The sequence below is a fragment of the Hylobates moloch genome, unplaced genomic scaffold, assembly GCF_009828535.3.
Source record: "Hylobates moloch isolate HMO894 unplaced genomic scaffold, HMol_V3 SCAFFOLD_1, whole genome shotgun sequence".
In the NCBI taxonomy this organism is placed as follows: Eukaryota; Metazoa; Chordata; class Mammalia; order Primates; family Hylobatidae; genus Hylobates; species Hylobates moloch.
The window spans coordinates 134,836,650-134,857,242 of NW_026652276.1; the positions used below are offsets into that span (position 1 = coordinate 134,836,650).

The following is a 20,593-nucleotide window of genomic DNA, read 5'->3' on the forward strand; positions in this document are numbered from 1 at the left end:
CCTTTGTTCTCTTCCCCAGCCTCCTGCTCCTCTTTTTGTCCAGCTAAACCCTACATATGCTTTTGGTTTTGGCCTGGAAGTCACCTCCTCCAGGAAGCCAGCCCCCAGGCAGAGTACATTTCTCATAGCATCCAGCATATCCTCTATCAGAAAACACAACCCTCTCTCTCCACATCCCTGTTAACTCCTTTTGCTCATTCATTAACCTGCCCTGCAAGCTCTGTGAGCTAGAGGACTCCTTTCTCGTTCCCTGGAGGACTCCTTTCCAATTCCAGCATCTTGAACAGTGCCTGGTGTTATTATTTAATCAATCAATCATGACTGTAAAAGAATTTATGCTCGTTTTTGGTAATAGGTAATATGTGCCTATTTTAATTTATTGATTTTTTCATTGGACTCCTAGACATGAATAATTAACCACTAATCTAGAAAAGATGCCTTTGGATACACGAATATCATTTTCTCAGCACTTTCTTCCTTAATAAAACTGCCAACTCCCAAGTCTTTTTTTTAAATGTGTACACTTCTGAATATCTGATCTCGGCTACACAACTGCTCCATCTCTGTGTGCAAGTGTCATGGACAGTGCGGCAGCCCTGCTGCTCCTTTTACTTGCAAGTCAGAAGAAAAATGAGACTGAGTCTCAGATTTCCACATAAACAGAGTACAGTGTGTTGGAGTGTCCAGGAATGCAAAAGCCTCCACTCCTATTTCGTATTTGCACATGCCCCCATCAATTTTAATTTTTGCCAAGTTGATTGGGAAACGGACAGAGTCCTAGATGGCTGTCAAACCCAGCACAGCTCTGAGCCCGAGCCCAAAGCCCTGATACTGCTCCCCAAAGAGCACAGAGGCCAGTGTGCCTTCTCTGAGAGGCCTCTGCTGCTGCCAGAACACCAGCTGATTTCACAAGATGCTGTGCCTGCCCATGTGGTTTCACTGAGTCATGATGCTGGCCTCATAATGCATCAAAGCTCCAACCAATCTGTATGTGGCCTGATGGAAACCAGCCCACACAGGGCCGCCTCTGAGGACACCCACCCCAGGTCCTCTTGCTTGCAAGGAGTTCTGGCACCCAGGTGGATATCCTGATTTTTCAAAAGGCGACCTGAAACCACAGCACTCAGGCCTTTACTCACAAGAGCCACTAGACCTTCCTGGTGATATGACCAGGAGAAAGAGACACCTTGGTTATTCCATCTGGGATTTACAAGGGAAACCTCATCCAGCCTCATGAGAACCTGTTGGGTGAAGATATTATCTCTATTTCACAATGAAAAGAAAAAAGGAAATTCAGAAGCGTTAGATCCTTTGCCAATGGCCACTGTCACTTACTCTCCAACTTGTTCCAGAAAGGATTTTAGTCAGCTTACAAAACTACATGCAGAATAAAATAAAATGAAATGTGAATGAGAGGAAAGAAACAGGAAAGATAAAAATAAAACCAGGCTTGAGGTTAATTTTTTAAAAAATCATGCCTGGAAGTTCTGTGTATTGGATAGAAATGGGTCATAAACTTGGCTCTGAGCTGTCTGATAACTCCTGGGAAAGGGGAAAAAATACGCTCATGTCCTCAAGTTCTTTCACTTTTCTCATAGGAGAGAACTTTGAGTCTTCTTTCAGAATCTTTCAATACTTCGTTTGCATGCAAAATGAACATTATTTTCTCCATCCAATGAGGAGAAGGCAGTAGGGCAAAGGGAAGCTAAAACAAAAAGGCATAAGCTTAAAGATAGAAATACCAAGGAGATCTCAGAAGTCCCTTCCCCTTTCAAGGGTCTCCTAGGAAAGGTGGTCCTAACTGCAACTGACACCCCAACATTAACTTTGAATTATCACATAAAATTAAATTATACTCATATTACTGTTTACAAAGGCAAGGAAGATGGGCATCAAAAAAGTTAAAATTTGTCATGTATTTCTTCTTTTCCTACAGCCTGAATTCTACCCCTACAAACAACAAAACAAGACACCTGAGCTCCTTCTCAGCCTCCACCCTGTAAAGCACACTGAGGGCGAGTCGATTATTTCTCAAGTTCAGAGCTGTATATTCATCTTATGGAATTAATTATCTTTTCTGCACCTTCCCCTTCAGTTCAATCTTATCTATTGAAATAATTTATGAAAAGCGCATTATGGAGATTTTAACTCATTCCAAAGTGTCTGTTTTTATTTTTATTTTTGTTTCATTTTAGGAAACAGTATCAATTTCTGCACAGAAAGGGAAGAAGTTATTCCGAATGAGTCTAGCAATGACCATGTAAAATAAAGAAGAAAACCTCTTCAAGTACTGGCACCAGATGGCATAGGACGTTCTGAAGGTAAACACCACACAGAACAGGCTTCCATAATAAAATTACATTAATAATGAAATTGATCTTCACTGAGCATTTGCTCTGTACCAGGCCTGGATAAGTGCCTTATCTGGAATGACTGGTGCAACCCTCACACAAACCCTCACAGCAATGGGGTAAGTCCTCTCAGCATCCCCTTTTACACATGGGGGAATAATCCGGGGTTCAATGGGTGAACTCGCCTGCCTAACAGCACGGGCTTGCAAGTTAAGGAGCTCAGAAGTTGATCCAGGCAGTCTGGCTGCAAAGTCAACTTGACACCTGTACCACACTCATTCGTACCATTGTACTGGTCCTTTTCTAAAAGCAGCAGTCATGGCGGCCTTCAAACAGGCCTTGCCCTGTCCATTGTGGGACCTGCTGCTCCCCTGCCTGCCTCCTCACTGGCTCTTCCCAGAGGGCACGTTCCATTCAAGGGAGAGCTCCCCACACAGTCTTTTCCTGTCCACCTACCTCAAAATCGGCCACCCCCAGACCCACCCCGTCACACTACCCTATTCCCTCCATTACTCTTCTTGCAGTCAGGAATGGCCTTATTTCTCATGCATAGCTGTCTGCCCACACTAGGCAATGATTTTCTGAAGGAAGAGCTTTGTCTGTCTTGTTAAGTCCCAAATTGCCATCCCTATGACAGAACCTAGCACGTAGCAGGTGTTCAGCTGAAAGCTGTAAAAAGGAGTGAATTAAATAACTGATAAACTCCTCCTCTGAGAGCTCATGGCAGAGCAGGATATTTGAAAACCTGAGTGGACAGTGACAGAAGTGTGCACACTCTGACTGTTCTCTGATGGAGCCCCTAGACCAGGTGTGCCTGTCAGGCTAGCTGCTCAGCTGCACGGGCGGCCTGGAATGAGTCCCTTCCCCTCTCAGTGCCTCAATTGGCTCCACGGTAAAATGAGGAAAACACTACTCATGTCAGCCTCATTCTCATGCAAGCAAAGATCTTTATACCCATAAATAATGAAAATATAATTAAGTTACATCATTCTGCCTCCTGCTTACTAAGAAATAATCAAGAAATCCCCTAAGCAGCCAAAAGAGATGCTACAAAATAATTAGTGTTTTACCTGCTACAGTGACACTCATTCAAATCTTGCTCAAAAGCCTCTTCTAATTGCATCTCAGAATGTAATTTTCTGAGGAGAAACACTATAAAATTCCAGGATGTTTATGCTTAAAATAAACTTAAAGCTAAATATATAAAATCAAATCAAAATGGCATTTAACCTTGAGCTAGGAAGGTTATGCAGTAAAGAATTAACCTTGCCCAAAGAGAGTCCGGTCTTGCCCTCTGCCTTTGGCCACAAAGAGACAATTGTTAAGCCCCTGGAATGTCCTGCCTGACAGGAGTGTGTTTTTTGCCTGAGGCATTTGGTCACTAGACAGTCTAACAATAGGATTTAGTATGGGGCTTTGGGCTACGCAATAACATTTCCAACATCTAGAGAAATTGAAGACCAAAAGCATCAGCACATTACACCTCCAAGAGGGGCTAGAAGATAAGATCATCCATGCAGGTGGCATGCGATTGGGTTCCAGTAAAAACTGTGAACACCAAAGGCTTGGGTGAGCATCGCTGGTTGGCAATACCCAGTGGATATTGTGGACAAGAGGAGTTAATGCCAGCCCATGAAGCCACGAGGTGAGGAGAGCAGAAGCTCCATGTTTAAACATCTCTCGATTCTGCTTTATGTATCTCTTTTGATTTTGATCTATATCCTTTTCCTATAATATAAATATAAATCACACCCATGAGTATTACCACTTGAGTTCCTTCTAGCAAATTCCTGACCTTGAGAGTGCTCTGGGATCACCTCTAAACTTGCGGTGTCAGAAGTGAGAGTAGTCCTGTGTGGACTGTGCTGTTTCTAACTTTGAAGTTGGCTAACTATACAGTTGACCCAATCTCTCCACAAAGGTTAATCTATCTGTTAAGATATGAATAGTTTTCTATGTTTTCTCTTTTTAAAGAAACAGTATTTGTCTTTCTTCAAGATTAAAAATTAAACATAAGAGGATTTTAGACTTGGATAAAATTATGTTCCATATATTTTCATACCTTTCTGATGAATTCGTGTCTTTCTGTTTACTTTGGCTCCAAGAAAATTGGACTGAACAGATTTTGAAGCTAAAATCCAGGTAGCTAGAAAGCTATTTAAGATCCTTGTTTTGGGTGACTTGGATGGATCAAACAGGAAAAAGTCTACTTGTGGGTGAGGTGGAGAAGAACGAATGAAAGATTGAAGGGAAATCACTGTAAAGCTTTGAGTCCAGCCTGACAGAAGGCTCAGAGCCAAAGGGATGTGACTTTAGGCAAATTGCTGACTGACGCCAGGGTAAAGGACTAATCACCCCATTGGAGGTCCAGTTGTTGTAACACCATACACGAAGAGGCTAGTTTGAGGGCCTCAGACAAACTGAGAGAGGTCAGGGCTGAAACATCTGTGGATGCGAGTATTTCATAAGAAGATAACAAGCCCAAACACTACCTGAGGGACAGAAGAGGAACCAGGGGGTCCAAGAGACTTGTGAATTATAAATAGGCAGAGGTGGATGGAGAGATTCGGAAGGGTCATCTTGCCTGCCACTGAGAGTCGCAAATAGACTTGTGCAATAAGAAGTGCTCACGGCATTTGGAGCATCAAAGGTGGACCAAAGACTCCACTCACTCTGACCAGTTTATTCCATGAAAAGACAGAGAAGTGTGCACACTTTGTAAGTGTCTAATTGTGCATGGGGATAAAGACCTAAGATGAGCTCAGAATCGGGGACAGCAAAAGTCACAAGGAGATCAGAGAGGATGCCAGTGAGAGGCAGGCTAGGAGGAGCAGCCCTTCTAGGGGTGGTGCTGGGTGAAATACAAAAGGGTCAAAAAAGAAGAGGCTCCCCATTCCCCAGAGAACTTAAAATCTAATGCTGAAGAAACAAGAAGCAGTGCAACATAGAATATGAGTTAAATGATGAGCACAATTGGAATAACTAAAAAACTAAAGAACATTTTCCAAAGTCTAGGATGAAACTGGAGCTGTGTCTTCAGCTTAATTCATGCCTGAGGTTGCATTTTTAAAAATTTTTTTTAATCAGACCTTGGTGATGACCTTGAGCAGAAGGATATAAATAACTCCTACGTGCTTAGAGTTCCAAAAATGGAACACTAGGCATAAGTGGTTTAAATCAATGTAGAAAGTGAAGGCATCTTAGGGAGGCAGGAGAATGACATGAACTCAGTGACAGGGATGTTCACTGTGTATTTAGACACAGTGAAGAAAAAACAGACTTTTAAGGACTGAAATGTGTCAAGTGCTACAAGTGTGGTGTCTACTGCCACCTGGTGTCAGCATACCTTAATTAGGAACTCAGTGTGACCTAACAGTTGAGTCGGCTAAGGAAAAATAAAAGGCATATAATGTCACACTTTAAAATAAAACATCTCATTTGATTTAGGACCCTAGTTCTAACGGCAGTTCTTGACAAGTCATTACAAGATGTAAACAAAAATGTTTTCAAGCATGTTGTTCTTTGAAGTAGGGGAAATTGACTTGATTTTAATTATAGAATAGCATTTAGCTTTATATGATTTTTCTCATACACAAACACATAAAGTCTGTACCCCTTGCCTGTATATTTTCTATTGCTTTATAATAAGTGATCAGCTTCCTTTGTAAGAACACACAAAGTCAGTCATTCAGGAAGTCTGTGATCTTCCCCTGGAAGCAAGCCACTGGCAGTCCCAGGATCCCAGTATATCCAACACCAAGGTCCTGTCAGAGTTCCAGTGTTCTCCCGCACGACCTCCCACCTCCTACCTCCCAGTACCTCAACAGGAAAGGACACATCTGTGAATCCTCTGGCATGACTTCAATTCCTTACAGCTGTAAAAACCACTGCATGGAAGGAAAAGAACATTTCCTAGACTGGGAATCCCCAGACACTTTCCCAAACTGAACAAGTGAACAGGGCTTTCGCTCTGGTGAATGATACCCCATCAAACAGAGTGCAGAGAGGAAAACACTCCTGAGATGATTGTGGTCTCTAAATGTCTGGGCTTCACTGCACTTCACATTCATTTTTCTGACTTCTCTGTAATGCAGTCCTGCCCTACCTTAAGAGTTCTGCTTTGTGGGCAAGTTACACTTAACTTGCAACAATTTCTTCCAAGATGTGAGTAGAGTTAGGGAAAAAAGCCCATTGCTGGTATTTCATAGGCACAAGGAATAAAAAACTTTCCCCAGTTTGACCCACAAAGGCCTAGCTCATCTCCTGGCCTCTCTTTGTGCCCCAGGCTGCCTAGGGCTTGTCCTATCCTGTGGCCTAAGTCCACAGCGGGAAGGTAGGTTTGATACTGGCCGCTAAGGATCTCCAGAGAACTTTTGTGGTGGGAGTTTGCCTATTCCTCTTGGATTGCTCGGTTGGCATCTGGGACACGAAGAGAGAAGCAATATGAGGCTGGAGGAGAGAGATGAATATGAGATGAAAAAGGAGAAAGAAGACAAGAACACACCTAACACTTTTTCTCTTCGAGGTAGCCTGCATTTGAATCCAAATATAATCTAAACAATTTCACGTTAATTTTTCCAGGTGGCTACACAGTACACTGCCTCTCTAGCTCCCGGGAATTTCTGTAATGCACTAATAAAGGATAATGCAAAAAATTATTAAAGAGGGTTATCTAATTTGAGAAGTCAATTAGCAAAGCTAAGACTTGAGACGTGTTATCAATGCATTTAGTTAAAACTTTTCTGTAGTTTGTAACTAAATTATTTTGCACCCAAACATATTCAGTTAGTTAATTAAAGCAAGCTATGCTGATTGAAAAGAACTTAATTATATATAGAATTTTTATGCCAAATTAGCCAAAATGGGTCAAATTGATTTGTGAAGCTTAAAAAAATTCCCAAAACAGAAAAAAATAAGGAAATATTGATTACTATGAAGTAATTTCTCATTCATTTACAAAGTGGTAGTTTTTCAAGTACTTATACATTAGACATTTATTAAAAATGTTAAATTGAATAAAAGACCAAAATAAATAGGAGTTATAAACCATAGACATTGCAGGGTGGGCACGGTGGCTCACACCTGTCATCCCAGCACTTTGGGAGGCCGAGGCAGGCAGATCACCTGAGGTCAGGAGTTCAAGACCAGCCTGGCCAACATGGTGAAAACCCGTCTCTACTAAAAATACAAAAATTAGCCAGGTATGGTGGTGGGGGCCTATAATCCCAGCTACTTGGGAAGCTGAGGCAGGAGCATCATTCGAACCTGTGGGGCAGAGGTTGCAGTGAGCCGAGATTGCGCCACTGCACTCCAGCCTGGGTGACAGAGCAAGACTCTGTCTCAAAAAAATAAATAAATAAAATAAAATATACCACAGACATTTCAAAAGTAAAACCTAATTCAGAGAAATTGTCATTATTATTTTGACCTTATAAGAAGCACTATCTCATAATTATCATAAAATTTGCCCTGTGAGATTTGTTATAAGAGTAAGGAAACCCAAAATGGGTAATATTTTCTCAGAAAAAATACTCTATTTGCATTCTCCCTTCCCTCTGTTACAAGACAGTGGTGCTCAGAAAGTTATTTGGGTGTGTTATGCTACTTCATTCTTTGTCCTTAAAGGAAAATACAGATATTTTTTGGAGAATGGGGGGAAAATAAAATAAATCAAATGCCAATGCAATTTATGTATGTGGCCATCCATGATATCAAGGCAAGTCTTGTTAGTCCTGCAAGGACTCAAAACATGTGTCACAGCCACAGATCTGACTATACTTTTGGGTTCATTTTAGAAATTCCACCAATGATATCAAATGTACCAGCAAAAATTTACATGTGTGGGATGTCATATGATTGCTGATTTTGCCTTACTTTTTCAACATTATTTACAAGTACAATGAACACATGACTTTCTCATGAGACAAAAAACAATAGTTTTTTAACAATTGCAATGCAATTGTCACTTACACTACCTGGAGGAAGCGTCACAAAAGAGAAACAGTTCATTTTGAGATTGTTCCACAGATTCATCAGGGGGAATTTATGTAATCAGTCCTCCGTGATGACATCAGGAGAAGATGTGAACAATCAGAAAGGTAAACGGCCAATCCAGGGGCAAGTTTCTCCATAGAAAGTAAGAGACACAGGACAGCAGCATGCTCTGTGCCAGGACTACTGTGTGCCAGCGCTGTACCACCCACTGGCCTCAGTCCTCGGAGGAGCAATCCTGCCAGGTAGTTACTGTGTATCAATTCTTTCGATAAAGGATGTTGAACTCAGCTAGCCACCAGGGCACACTGCTAACAGTGGCAGAGCTGGGCTGGAGTCCAGCTTGCTGTCCCCTTCCCCACAGCTCATTCTCAGTCCATTGCTCCATAAAGTCTCCTACAAACCCTGAGGGTAGGTCCCTTCTGGAGCTCCCCTGAGAAGAGAATATCTTTCCACATTGCACCTGGTTTATTTTCTTCTTCTGCCACACATGCACTTGGAAATAAAGGGGAGAAACAGGATCTGGCCAACACTGGCCACTCTCCCTTTCAGTTTCATGAAGGTGCATCCTCCTGTTGGACTGTGAGATCACCAGCAGAGGGTGGGGCAGGCAGAACTGCCCAGCTCTCCTTCCTGAGCTCCTCTGCCCTTTCCAGGAAGAAGTGGCCCACTGTGGAAAGGCACTCTACCATGACCCAATGACACTGATCAGGACAGCACAAGCCCGCTTCCCACCACATCCTGGCCGCTAAATCTCCATGCACAAGGATCCCAAGAACATTCTCATGAGCTGCCCAACTCAGGGCATCAAGCCCTTTACACAGATAAGCATCCTCCATTGTAGATGCTGTAGAATCATTAAGGGAAGAAGGGGAGCATTTGCCTGGCCACCTGAGGAATCCAGTGCTCTTTATTCATAAGTGTCCAAGTCATCATTCATAACTTCTGTTGAAGTGCTCATCACATTTCTGTTGCAGTCCAGAAATCATAACACTAAATAAATCACCGAAGGCAAAAGACATAGAAATTCAAAAAAGGAACTAAACTCTGCAGACCTTCTCTCCAATTTCTGTTTTCAATATATTCCTTTGAAATGGGATAAAAATCAAAGGTGTAGGCTGCTTGGCCCTGGGAGAAGCACAGCCTTTCCATTCTGTTTTAAGCAGAGAAGCGTCCAATCCAAATTTGCAAACAGGATAGAGGAGCTTCCAAAAGAGATCTTACTCTTCTTCATTACTTAATTAATCATGGAAGAAATGATGGCAGCAATTATAGAGCACTGACTATGTGCAGGCATTGTGTTAAGCGCATGCATTCATGTTCATAATCTTACTGAATCTGGATGGCAACTCTTCAAGGTAGGTTCTTTTATTATCCCCACTTCACAGATAAGTAAGCTGAGGTTTAGAGAGCTTAGGTAATCGTTTTAGGTTGCATAGCTGGGCTGGACTTTGAATCCTGGGGCAGCACAAAGTTCTACATTGCTATATTCTACTGCTTTCCATCAGACCTTCAAGTGAGGATTTTTGGATTCCAAATAAAGCCAGGTTTGTCTATCTAGCTGCTTAACTCACTACAAAGTCTCACGTTAAGATCCCTCAGTTTCACTAGACAAGAGGTCAGTCTAGGGGTGGTGCAGAAAGGAGAAAGAAGGGAACCCAGAGAATTCAAATTATAACGGGAAAATGGTTTGAAGGAGCTAAACCCATGACTTGGAGCCAAATGGTTTGGCACATGGAGCCATGTTTGGGGATTTGTGATGACAGGGACAGTCTTTTTTCCACCCCACTTTGAGCTGCCTTTATAGAACTTTATCTTTTATGTCCAAAGATCAAATAAAAAAATCATATTTAATGAGAACTAGGGGAAATAAACTGGTGGCAATTAAAGAGTAAAAATAACCTCTCTGTGGCTTCAGACCACAGGAGTTTTCTAATTTTAAGAGGCACAGGCAAATCACTTAAACAAGGCCTTTTAGGCTGTGTTCATCTCGTGTTTCCTCCTACACCCACAGTGGTTAAAGTTATAGGCAGCCATAGCTCTTGAACCCATGGAATTGTGTAGTAAATGGAAGTACACCCAGGCCAAACTCATCAACTCAGAAACGCAACCTTGCAGTGCGGAAGTCAAATCCAAGTCTCCTTGGTAACTAGCTGCTTTGCTTGGAAGGGGGTTAAACAGAGTTAGAAAAGGCCATGGAGTCCTGATTCTTAATAAGAGTCCTTCCTCCCTCCATCCTCAAGCCCTGTTTCTACTGTCATCTGACTCTCGACACGAAGTCTCACAGTTGGCCAAGATCCAAAGATTCTCATTTTGCTTCCTTATTTTCCATGTGCACATTTGATTTGGGCTAGACCATAAGGCAGACCTAAACTCTTCCTCAGGTAGAATAACCAGACTCATTCAAACACCCAAAGGCAGCCAAGTGACTTGAGATTCCATTTAGGGGAACCAGCTCTGCCCTGTACTACTGTGGTTTAGGCCAAAATTTGGGACGCCCTCCTCAATCTTAAAGTTAAGCTAACACCTGGAAAAACCCTGCAGTGTAGCCAGCTTTCCAGTAAACGTGCAGACCTATAAAAGCAAGGAATTGCCTGGAGGACATCGCTCTGAAATACTTCTTGGAATTTCCCAATTTGGGACATAGAATGGGGCTGACTCAAGATGAGATCAGCTCCTGGACAGCAAGAAGATGTCTACCCTGGGTTTTGAACCTTTGTCCTGCACAACAAGAGATTTCATATACCATGTTCCAAGGTCAAGTCTATTATTGGTCTGCAACCCAAACCCATCCCCCAGAACACCGTACTTACCGGTAGAAAGTGGCGTAGTCCACAGTCGAATGGCAGGTCTGAAACTCCCAGGATTTGAGCTTCTGGCATTCTCGATGGGCCCGGAGCTTTACCTTGACTGTCCCTTGACACAGTTCAGGCACTGGCTTTCTCTGAGGTCTGTTGCAGAACTCATTGGACTCCACCCTCCAAGACTCAGCAAAGTCATCCACATCAAACTTGAAGTTTCCATCTCCACCAAATAAGTCATCACGTTTATGCCCATTGTAGTTGCCACAAAGACCACAGAGCTTGCCCTTGAGATGCGGGGCAGCCATGACTTCTACAAAACTGTCTCCATCCCAAGATATTTCCAAACCTAGAGGAGGAGGAGAGGAAAAGGAAATCAATCACTCATTAACGTACTAATAATTCCCAAATGTATACATCCTTACACAGAACATATGACTGACTGTCCTCCAACAAGGAGCACCAAGGGTTGGTCCAAATTCTTGGTTACCTCTTAATCTCACTATAGTGAGTAATGTGTGAAATTATATGAGTCATTTGCTTGTTGGAGCTTAGAATTTTTAAACCATAAAAAGTTTGTCCTGATAACATCCTATGTACTCCTGGTTTGACCTATAGATGACTATCCCTTGACCATCCTACTCTATGGTTTATATTTTTCCCTTTTCCTAAAGTAATCATGTTGGTCCAAATCATGCCTTCATTTATCTAATGACTACTACAATGTGCAAATGGAAAAAAAAAAGATGATTGTTTTTTAATGCAATTATTTACAGCCAGAAATTCCACCATGTAATTATTCCCCCAATGCCAAAGGAAAATTTCCAAATCATTTCCTATAATGAGAATATTAAAGCAATCAATATTTAGTTTCTGAATATATCCCCTTCAAAGGCAACACTGATATAATGAAAACATTTGCTCCCTCATTATTTTACAACCATTCCTGAGGCATGGACACTGTTTGATTAACATTTCTTGGGGTTTGGGGTTGAGTTGTTGTGAAACCCTTCAGGCCTCCATTCTGGGTTTGCTCAAAAGCTTCAACATTTCAGGCGGTGGTGGAGGCTATCAGGCCATGGGCAAGAGTTCTTCTTGTGCATACATCAGCAGACCAGTACTGCTGGTTCATCAAGGAAATTCTCTTTACACCAGAATGTAGAGAACTTAGACCCTTCTTGGTTTGCTAAGCTGACTATCTAAAATGTTGAAGAAATTATCTGAAAGTATGCATATACCTCCAGATATGCTGGCCCAAGACTTCCAGGGCCACACTGGCCAATGACCCTTCTGAATGGTGGAATTTTTATGTCACAAGTAGAACAGCCATGTTATGCTGTCACACAGCATAGATACATCAGACTAGAAGGTCAAGAAGAAATGCTGTCATATCCACTCTGACACTGTGTATGAAGATACCACCCATAAAAGAAAGGAGAGGCTTTCATGAAAAGTCTTCTGAGGTTCAACCCAAAACAAATGACAAACTTTTCTAGCCTGAGTTTTTGTTTATGTCTCAAATGTGTGTTTTCTTACTGTTCTGGCAACAACCTGGCAGTGCCTGAGTCTCCCCAGTGAATGGGTGAACTCTGTACCAGTGAATGCAAGTGGCCAACCTGTGGCATGGACACCAGGAAACATCTACAGTGGATCAAGGTGTATTTCAGCACTGGGACTTCTCCTTATTCACTCTCTGTCTCCAAAGACTGGCACCCACAGAGGAAGCCTCTTTTTAACAGAATGGTCTCTGCCCACTTACTCCATGTGTCCATGTGTTTTGTTTGTTTGTTTTTTAGATGGTCTCGCTCTGTCGCTCAGGCTGAAGTGCAGTGGTGCGATCTCAGCTAACTGCAACCTCCACCTCCCGGGTTCAAGCAATTCTCCTGCCTCAGCCTCCCAAGTAGCTGGGACTACAAGTGCATGCCACTATGTTCAGCTAATTTTTTGTATTTTAGAGACAGGGTTTCACTGTGTTGGCCAGGCTGGTCTGGAACTCCTGAGCTCAGGCAGTCCACCTGCCTTGGCTTCCCAAAGCACTGGGATTACAGGCGTGAGCCACTGCATGCGGACTTTTTAAAAAAAAAATCTTTCCTCTTGTGATCCTGACAAAAACATTTTTTCATTTTGCCTGTTTTGAGCTGCTGGAAAGAGCAAAATGACTTTCCTCCTAAAAGGCTTTTTGTTCTTGAAAGATCAAGATTAAGCTGATGAGCCAATGTTCAGAAGTTGGAAGATGAGGTGGTGATGGGACAAGAGAAATAGTGGGAGGAAGTGTGGGAGGGAAGAAGAGAGAGAGAGAGAGGATCTTGTCTAGATACGAAATTGGCATAAAGCAGCAACATCAGAGTGATGTGTGGAAGATCAGGAAGAAACACCCAGAGGTAAGACTCCTAAGCCAATACACCCGAAGTTTGGATATAGCCCAAGAGGAGAGAAGGCTGACAGATAGCATTCCTATGAGTAGGTCATACAACTGCCACAAGAGTTACTTCAAAGAGAGATACTGGTAGAATAAGCCACAGTCTAAAACTGAGTTTCTCAAGAAATAAATGGAAGACCCATAAGGAAATCACTGTATGGTCAATGGAAGAAATAGAAACATTCTTAGACCAAAAAAAATTTTAGAGATTTCTTGGTTGAGAGAAAAGTCTGAGTTCAGAAAAGAAATTAAATAGACTTAGATAAAGAAGAAAGAGAGCCACAGGAAAGTCTCTTTGGGGAATAATTTGATAAGGAGAAGACAGTGATGGGACCAGGTATGAGAGAAGGGACATATGGCTAGAAACCCACAGGCTGGGCTGACCTCCCGTGTGCATCTCTGTGAGAAGACCATGTCAACTCTGGCAACTACAACTATCATAGAAAGTGAATTCTATTTCTTCATACCCTATCATCTAACACATTATATAGCACATAGTATGTACTCAGTAAATAAATGAATTACCCTGGTAACATTGATACACTGAATCTGTGAAGCCAAAGACATCGTGAGTTTCATGCTTGTCAAGACACTGAAATAACCATTTTGAAAGAAGACAAGCAAACTATAAGATGATTTGTAATACACTCCATCAGGTATTGAAGAAACTTGACCTCACAAGCCTGTAGCCAGGCAGCTGCCCAGCAAGAAAAATGAGGGGAGAAAATCAATTCCATACAAAGTCTAAATTTTACAGCATAATTCTGAAGATTTTCCATGTTGCAAAATTTTCCAAACTACAAATTTCTTTCCTAGACAGCAGGCAAATACTGTTCTTCTAAGCACCACAAATGGTTGAGAATGTACACACCAGGGATTTCCAATGTCTTTACTACTGACAATGATATACTAAATTTGAGACTTGGGGCAACTGAGTTCATGGGAATTCAACTCACAGTGAATGACTGTGTTCTTTCTTTGCAGTGGACTGGTGGTCCATACACTTTGAAAGATGCAGATCTGCCGTGTTTCCAGTAAACCCTTCTCAAAACTCGTGACATCTCATTCATAAAACACGATCCCCAAAGTAAGAGAATAATTTGTAATTCACTCTCCTGTCTTCCTCTTTCTCCTTGTTATTATTACATTAAGAAGATTTTTCACAGACCAATGCTAGGCTTCGCATTGTGAAGGGATGACTTACTCTACTACAGATGCCTTTGTCTGGCTATATCATTTACATATGTGTTTGCATGGATACTTTTACCCTTTACATGAGCAAAATCCATACAAAGTAGATTACAGTAGTGAAAGGCAAAAAAAAAAAAAAAAAAAAAAAAAAAACTAATAAGTTGTAATTGAGGGAATTGCTCTTCCAAATAATATTTTAAATAGGCATCTTATGAGATGAAAACATCATGGAAGGGTTTGAGAGGCTGGTGATAGTCCTTCCTGCAGCTGGGATGAGTTTCTTCATTCTCTGCATGGGAAATTGGGTAGAAATAACTGGCAGAGTCAGAAGGCTAAAGCTGAAGCATATGTCTCATCTGGGGATGCGAGCAGCAGCCACATTCCTTCCACTGCAGGAAGGGCCTTCCAATTTTCCCTTCTTACTAGTGAATGCTTTACCAACTTGTTCTTCCCCCTTCAAATATGTGACCTAGCTCCAGAACACTAGTTGGGTTTTTTGTGGTTTTTGCTTAATTTTGTGGATACTGTTGTTTTGCGTTGTTTCCTGGTTGTTATTGTTGCTTTTGCTGTTGTCCACTGAAAGGAGAGAGAACGTGCAAAAAGGAGAGAGGAGGTGCAACATTTGTAGCTATACCATAGTGAGGTTTACAAACTGATAGTTTTTCTATTCAAATTTTACACCAAAGAAAGGGGAAGGTAGGATGTATTCTCTGGGTTCACCAAGTGTAAAGCTCTACCAAAAATAAAGTAAAAAGCCATGTTCTCCACATGTTAATGCTTTCGGGTAGATGTGATGTAATTCTTTCAGGTAAAGTTGATGAAGTGAACAGATGGTAGAAAGGAAATATTTTGAAATTATTTGCTAAGCGTCAAGAGTTGGGGTGGGAGTGTGTGGTGGAAGTGGGCAATGCTCTCTCGAGCTACTAAGCCGTAGTTCTACCCTGCTTTTTATATTAGCTAAGCAACTACAGCCTAATTCCACCCAAACTACACAGCCCCTGTGTTACCCTGCCAAATGATCCCATCGTAAGTGCGGAGTACATAAACCGCAGGGTCAAAGAGTCATTCCTGCCATCTCCCATCTTCCAGCTGCAGGCTTGAGTTTTTGAAGAAACTTGCTACTTTGAAGAAAGTGCCCTTTGATCACAGGAGCTTATAATTTTTTTTTTAAATCTATGGAAGAACACTCAAAGGAAATGCTGTGATATTTTAAATACATAATCAATAGGTGGTAAAAAGATAATATCCCTGAAGGGTGGTTCAAACTGAGATGGAAAGACTAGGGTGGAAAACACCATTGTCTGGAAATAGAATTGTTTCATTCAAAGAATAAGTGTAAAGTAAGTTCAATGCCCAGAGGAATAGAATCTTCTCTAGGAAGCAGAGGGCTTGTGTGATTCGTGTGCTACAGGAAATTGTTCAGCTGGGTATTGAGTGCCATGAAAATTACTTGCATCTTGGAAAGAGAGATGGAAAAAAATAAAAGAAATTGTAAAACTGAGTTCAAGGCACAGAACAGTTAAATTCACTAATCTAATTATGGCATTTATGATCTATTATTATTCTCTTAGCCTCATCCTTTTGCTCATTTTTATAACATGGAATCTTTGTAAAGAGTACATTTATTCCGTAAGGTTGTGTCAGCTGCGAATGGAACACTATCGAACCTCTTAGGCTGTTAGTAATCTTCAAGTACTCAAGATTTCTTTGAGAACTAGGCTGTGGTTGACTAATAATTTCCATATCAGTAGAATCTATTGTGTTCAGCTAGCTTGCAAATAGTCAAGGTGCTTTTAATTAGTGCTGTGTAATAATGGCTCATCTTACGCACATTTTATAGGGAGCCAAAAAACTTTGCCTCCTTGAAAGGAATGTCCTGGAGCCTACATTTACAGAGCACCATGTCTTTTGGATATAAGAGCAGGTGTGTGAATTTTCTGAGCAGGACTAATCCCGCTAAACTTGAATGAGTAGACCTCTCACAACTGTGAAATAAAGAATAGGAATCTTTTCCCCTTTATAAAATGTTCCAGTATATTAATACTTAACATTCTGTCACTGAAAACATGTTATACTCTAACTAAAAGCTCCCTGGGCTGCTTCTTGGTTTCCTGCCTTTGTTTAGCTAAGTTGGCATTCCATAAGCTCAAATCAACTTATCAAAATACCTTTTGCCTTGAATTGAAGTAATTACCAGGGTTCTGAAGGTATGATAGAAACAGTCTCTATAGTCCCTGAAAAGTGCCTGCTTTGTCAAATGTTTCATTATCTAAAGAAATGGGAATCCAACTGATACTTTCACACTTGTTAAATTCTTATCAATGCAAACAGCAAGAAATACACTGATTTCCTTAAAAGTATCATGCTTTAAAAAAATAGAGTATGCCAAAGGAAAGGCAGTGCAATATCCAACTGACAAAAGATATATTAACCAAAGGTACCACGGAAGGAACCATACATGATATACAAAGTGTGAAAATGAGCTGAATGTATGCTCTGGGGCTGATATTCAAGAACTGAATTCTGCTTCTAAAATGCCTTTCTTAGGTAGCAAATAACAGATAAGAGTTTGAGCTTCGTGGACCACTGGCAGTCAAAAATAGTTTGGCCCAAGGGGGAATATATCTGCTCTTGGAGGGGAAAGGCAGAGACCAGTGAACCTACAGCACCATGCGCTGCTGAGAAAGAAGGGGCCTCAGTGGCACAGAACAGCCACGTGAGATATGGCTACTCCTGCATACCAGAGTTTGCCAAGAACAAGCCCTTCTGCTGTGGACATTTATGTTTCTTTTGAACATCACCAATACTAAGCTGTTTACTTTTGAGGACTCCGCTGCAAAGACTTGGACAGATGCTAACACAGAAACACTATTTCTCCCAGATGTGCAACTGCACATAGCTAGCTGAGCTGGGAGACATTGACAATTCCAAGCTGGGCATTGATGCCCTAAAAGAGCAACAAAACTTGAGAGAGGGGCTATGTGGAGAGTACAACTGCTATTTTTAGACAGAGGATGGAAAGGTTCTGGATGTGGGAAGATTGCAATACTGGTGGGACTGGCATCCAATTGCAAGACTCCATATGGTCCAAATGTCTCCAGCTGTTTGTGGCATCTTCAGGATGTGCCTTCCCTATGAGTAGGGATGAGGTAAGTCCCACAGTTGCAACCTGGCTCTGCCTTGGGTTTTTCCTCGGAGGAGGAACCACGTCTCCTGAGTGCTCTAACCGAGCAGTGCTACTGAACGGCTAAGTGAGGCGGAGGCTAGAGCAAGAGAGAGGCCACAGACGCCCCACCTGCTTTGGTGGTCACTTTCAAGAGGTAGCCATCCAGGTCGATGTGGAAGTGCGGCGCGCGGCAGGGGAGCGCGATGCGCGAGCCGTTCCAGCGCACGGTGAGGTGCTGCTGCAGGCTGACCCTGCTCTCGCCCAGCACCAGCTCCACCGACTTGGTCCACGAGAAGGAGCGTGTCCGGCGGGCGTCGTTCTTCACCAGCACCTGGAAGGGCGAGGCAGGGGAGGAGCAGTCTTTTGTCAAAACGTACTGACACGTCCCCTGAAAGTTAAATGTCCGACCGTCAAAAGTGTTGTAGTGGGGATCTCCAAACACCGTGCAAACGCCGGGCTCTGCGGAGGAGTGAGAGACAAAAGCCGGGTCAAAAACCAAGCCAAGGATTCACAGAGAAATCAGGGTCACCTGCTGGGTAAGGGGAGGCCTTAGCAGAGATGCACTAAGGGAAATCAACTTAAAAAAAAAAAAAAAAAGTGGTCGTTTTTAAAGGTTCATGCCAAACCTCACAGAATACTCAGAATACTTCTGGTTCTTTTATACTTGAAAGTTGTTTTAAAACCTCTGAATTTTCAAAGCATGCCTATTTTGTAGCCTAGATATGCTTCCATGGTCTTAACGTAGGGAATGAAGAAACTGAACTAAGATAACTAAGAACTGGCCTTACTTCACAACCCACACATACCAGAGCAAAGTAAGTATATAAATAAACAAATGGCAGCAACATCAATGTCAATACACCAAGACATTAGCATGATTTCCATTTAACTAATTCAAAAAAATTAGAAACACGGTGTGCTAAATGTTTCTCATGCTCTTAAGGAAAACTGATACTCAACACCCGTGTATTTACGTAGGATAAATCAATAGAACTGCCAAACAGGTACAAGTTTAATAGTGTCAGGAAACAAATTACTAATAATATTTACAGATAGTCTTTATATGTTTTCCAAAAATTCTTATGTTTTGATCTAAGGACCACGATCTAAAACTGGATGAAAAATAAGTTGCAAAATATAATTTAGTACAGTTAAGACATTCCAGTAAAGTCATCATTCTGAAATATCATTAATTCAAATACTTATGAGATCAAAGCAAAGTTTTACACTTTAGGGCAGCCCTAAGATTTCTATAGAAAATTAAATATTGTTTATTTTTTAAAACAAATCTTCGCATTGGTTTGTTCTGCATGTAAATATATTTTATCTGTTTTCAAAAAGGCATGAAACAACCAGGAAATGAGGAATCCATTTAGAGATAGTAGCCTAAATAATTAAAAAAAAATAAAAAGCACAATTTCCAGTCAACACTAGATAATAGCCAGATCAAGAATAATAACCAGAATAAAAATACCAGATCAAGAATATGAGAATGTCATGTAAGTAATTTCTCAGAATATCTAAGGGAAGAATTGAGTCAAGACAGAGGAAGGATGTGCCAGCTGATCTGATAGCACCAAGGGATCCAATGGAAACATTTGCTTTTAATTTCTAAAGTGTTTGGAGAGTAATGTTGCTTTATGTTATGATATATTATGTCATTTTATATGTCAATTTCATATGACTCCATACAAAGCACATACATTTGGAACTTAATAAATTAACTTCTTGTTCTAAATTAGTTTTCCTTGTCAATATTTAATAGAGACTATAAAAGAAAAAGTTTTGGCATTTGTGAGAATTTCAATGAACAAATAGTTTAAAGAATACATAAAAGGCACTCCTCAGGGTGAAGGGTGGAAGAAGTAGGTGGGAGAGACACATTTTGAAAGCTCAGCAGTAATACTCAAATTCACCCTCCCTTTCTGTTCCTTTCTTATTCCTTTCTTGGTCGCTTTTCCTTCTGACTCCAATTTTACACAGTGTGTTGCTTCACATTTTATCCTCTTCCCACCTTCCTAACTCCGTATCTTCTCAACCAGTTTGCAGCTATCTAACCTCTTCAGAGTGCATTTATCAGTCCTTTCTCCATGTGATTACTTCCAAAATCATCTGATCCCACACTTCCCCCCACATTCTCTCTCCCTGGCCATGAAATGGAATCTCTCCCTGGCCATGAAAATGTCACTTTTTGGTTGAGGGAGAACAAGGCAGTTCTTTGGGACCCCAAGTGGCATCAGGAGAATGATAGTTCAGAAGTAATACCAACATGTGCCACAAAAGGACTACATAGTAACCTGATGACCCAGTCGAAAAGAAGGGCTTTTCCAGGTCCTTAACTCCACCTTCTCAGCAAGAGTGCCCAGACCAACCAATGTTTTTGAGCTTTTGAGCAAGCTACAGATGGACCTCAGCTTGGAAAGGCCAAGGTACCTCCTATGGTTTTGAAATTATACTCCTGAGGAAGTCCTCTCACAGTGGGGAGCAGGCACAGGGAATGCCCACAACCTGCTGCCCACACTCTCCTGTGGCAATCTTCTCCTTGTACCAGGGACACCAATTACATTAAAATTATCATTAATTAAAGCACTAATAGCTAACAGTTGCAGAAAACTCATCACATACCCTAACACTCTTCTACACGCCTGCTGATCATGGATGTATCATCAGAAAA

The 20,593-nt window shown here is 41.5% G+C and overlaps 1 protein-coding gene across 4 annotated transcripts in view; it reads right to left on the reverse strand.

The window, feature by feature from the left end:
* BMPER (BMP binding endothelial regulator) overlaps positions 1-20,593 on the reverse strand; it is a 248,176-nt gene that overhangs the window by 58,011 nt on the left and 169,572 nt on the right. For 3 of the 4 annotated variants that reach the window (XM_058445792.1, XM_032758344.2, XM_032758343.2), the window contains 2 exons: positions 18,049-18,378; positions 11,156-11,492 (listed from right to left, as the gene is read on the reverse strand). In XM_058445792.1, the coding sequence (XP_058301775.1) occupies positions 11,156-11,492; positions 18,049-18,378 (667 nt within the window). The remainder of the gene's footprint in view (positions 1-11,155; positions 11,493-18,048; positions 18,379-20,593) is intronic. The other variant, XM_032758346.2, reaches the window with a different exon arrangement.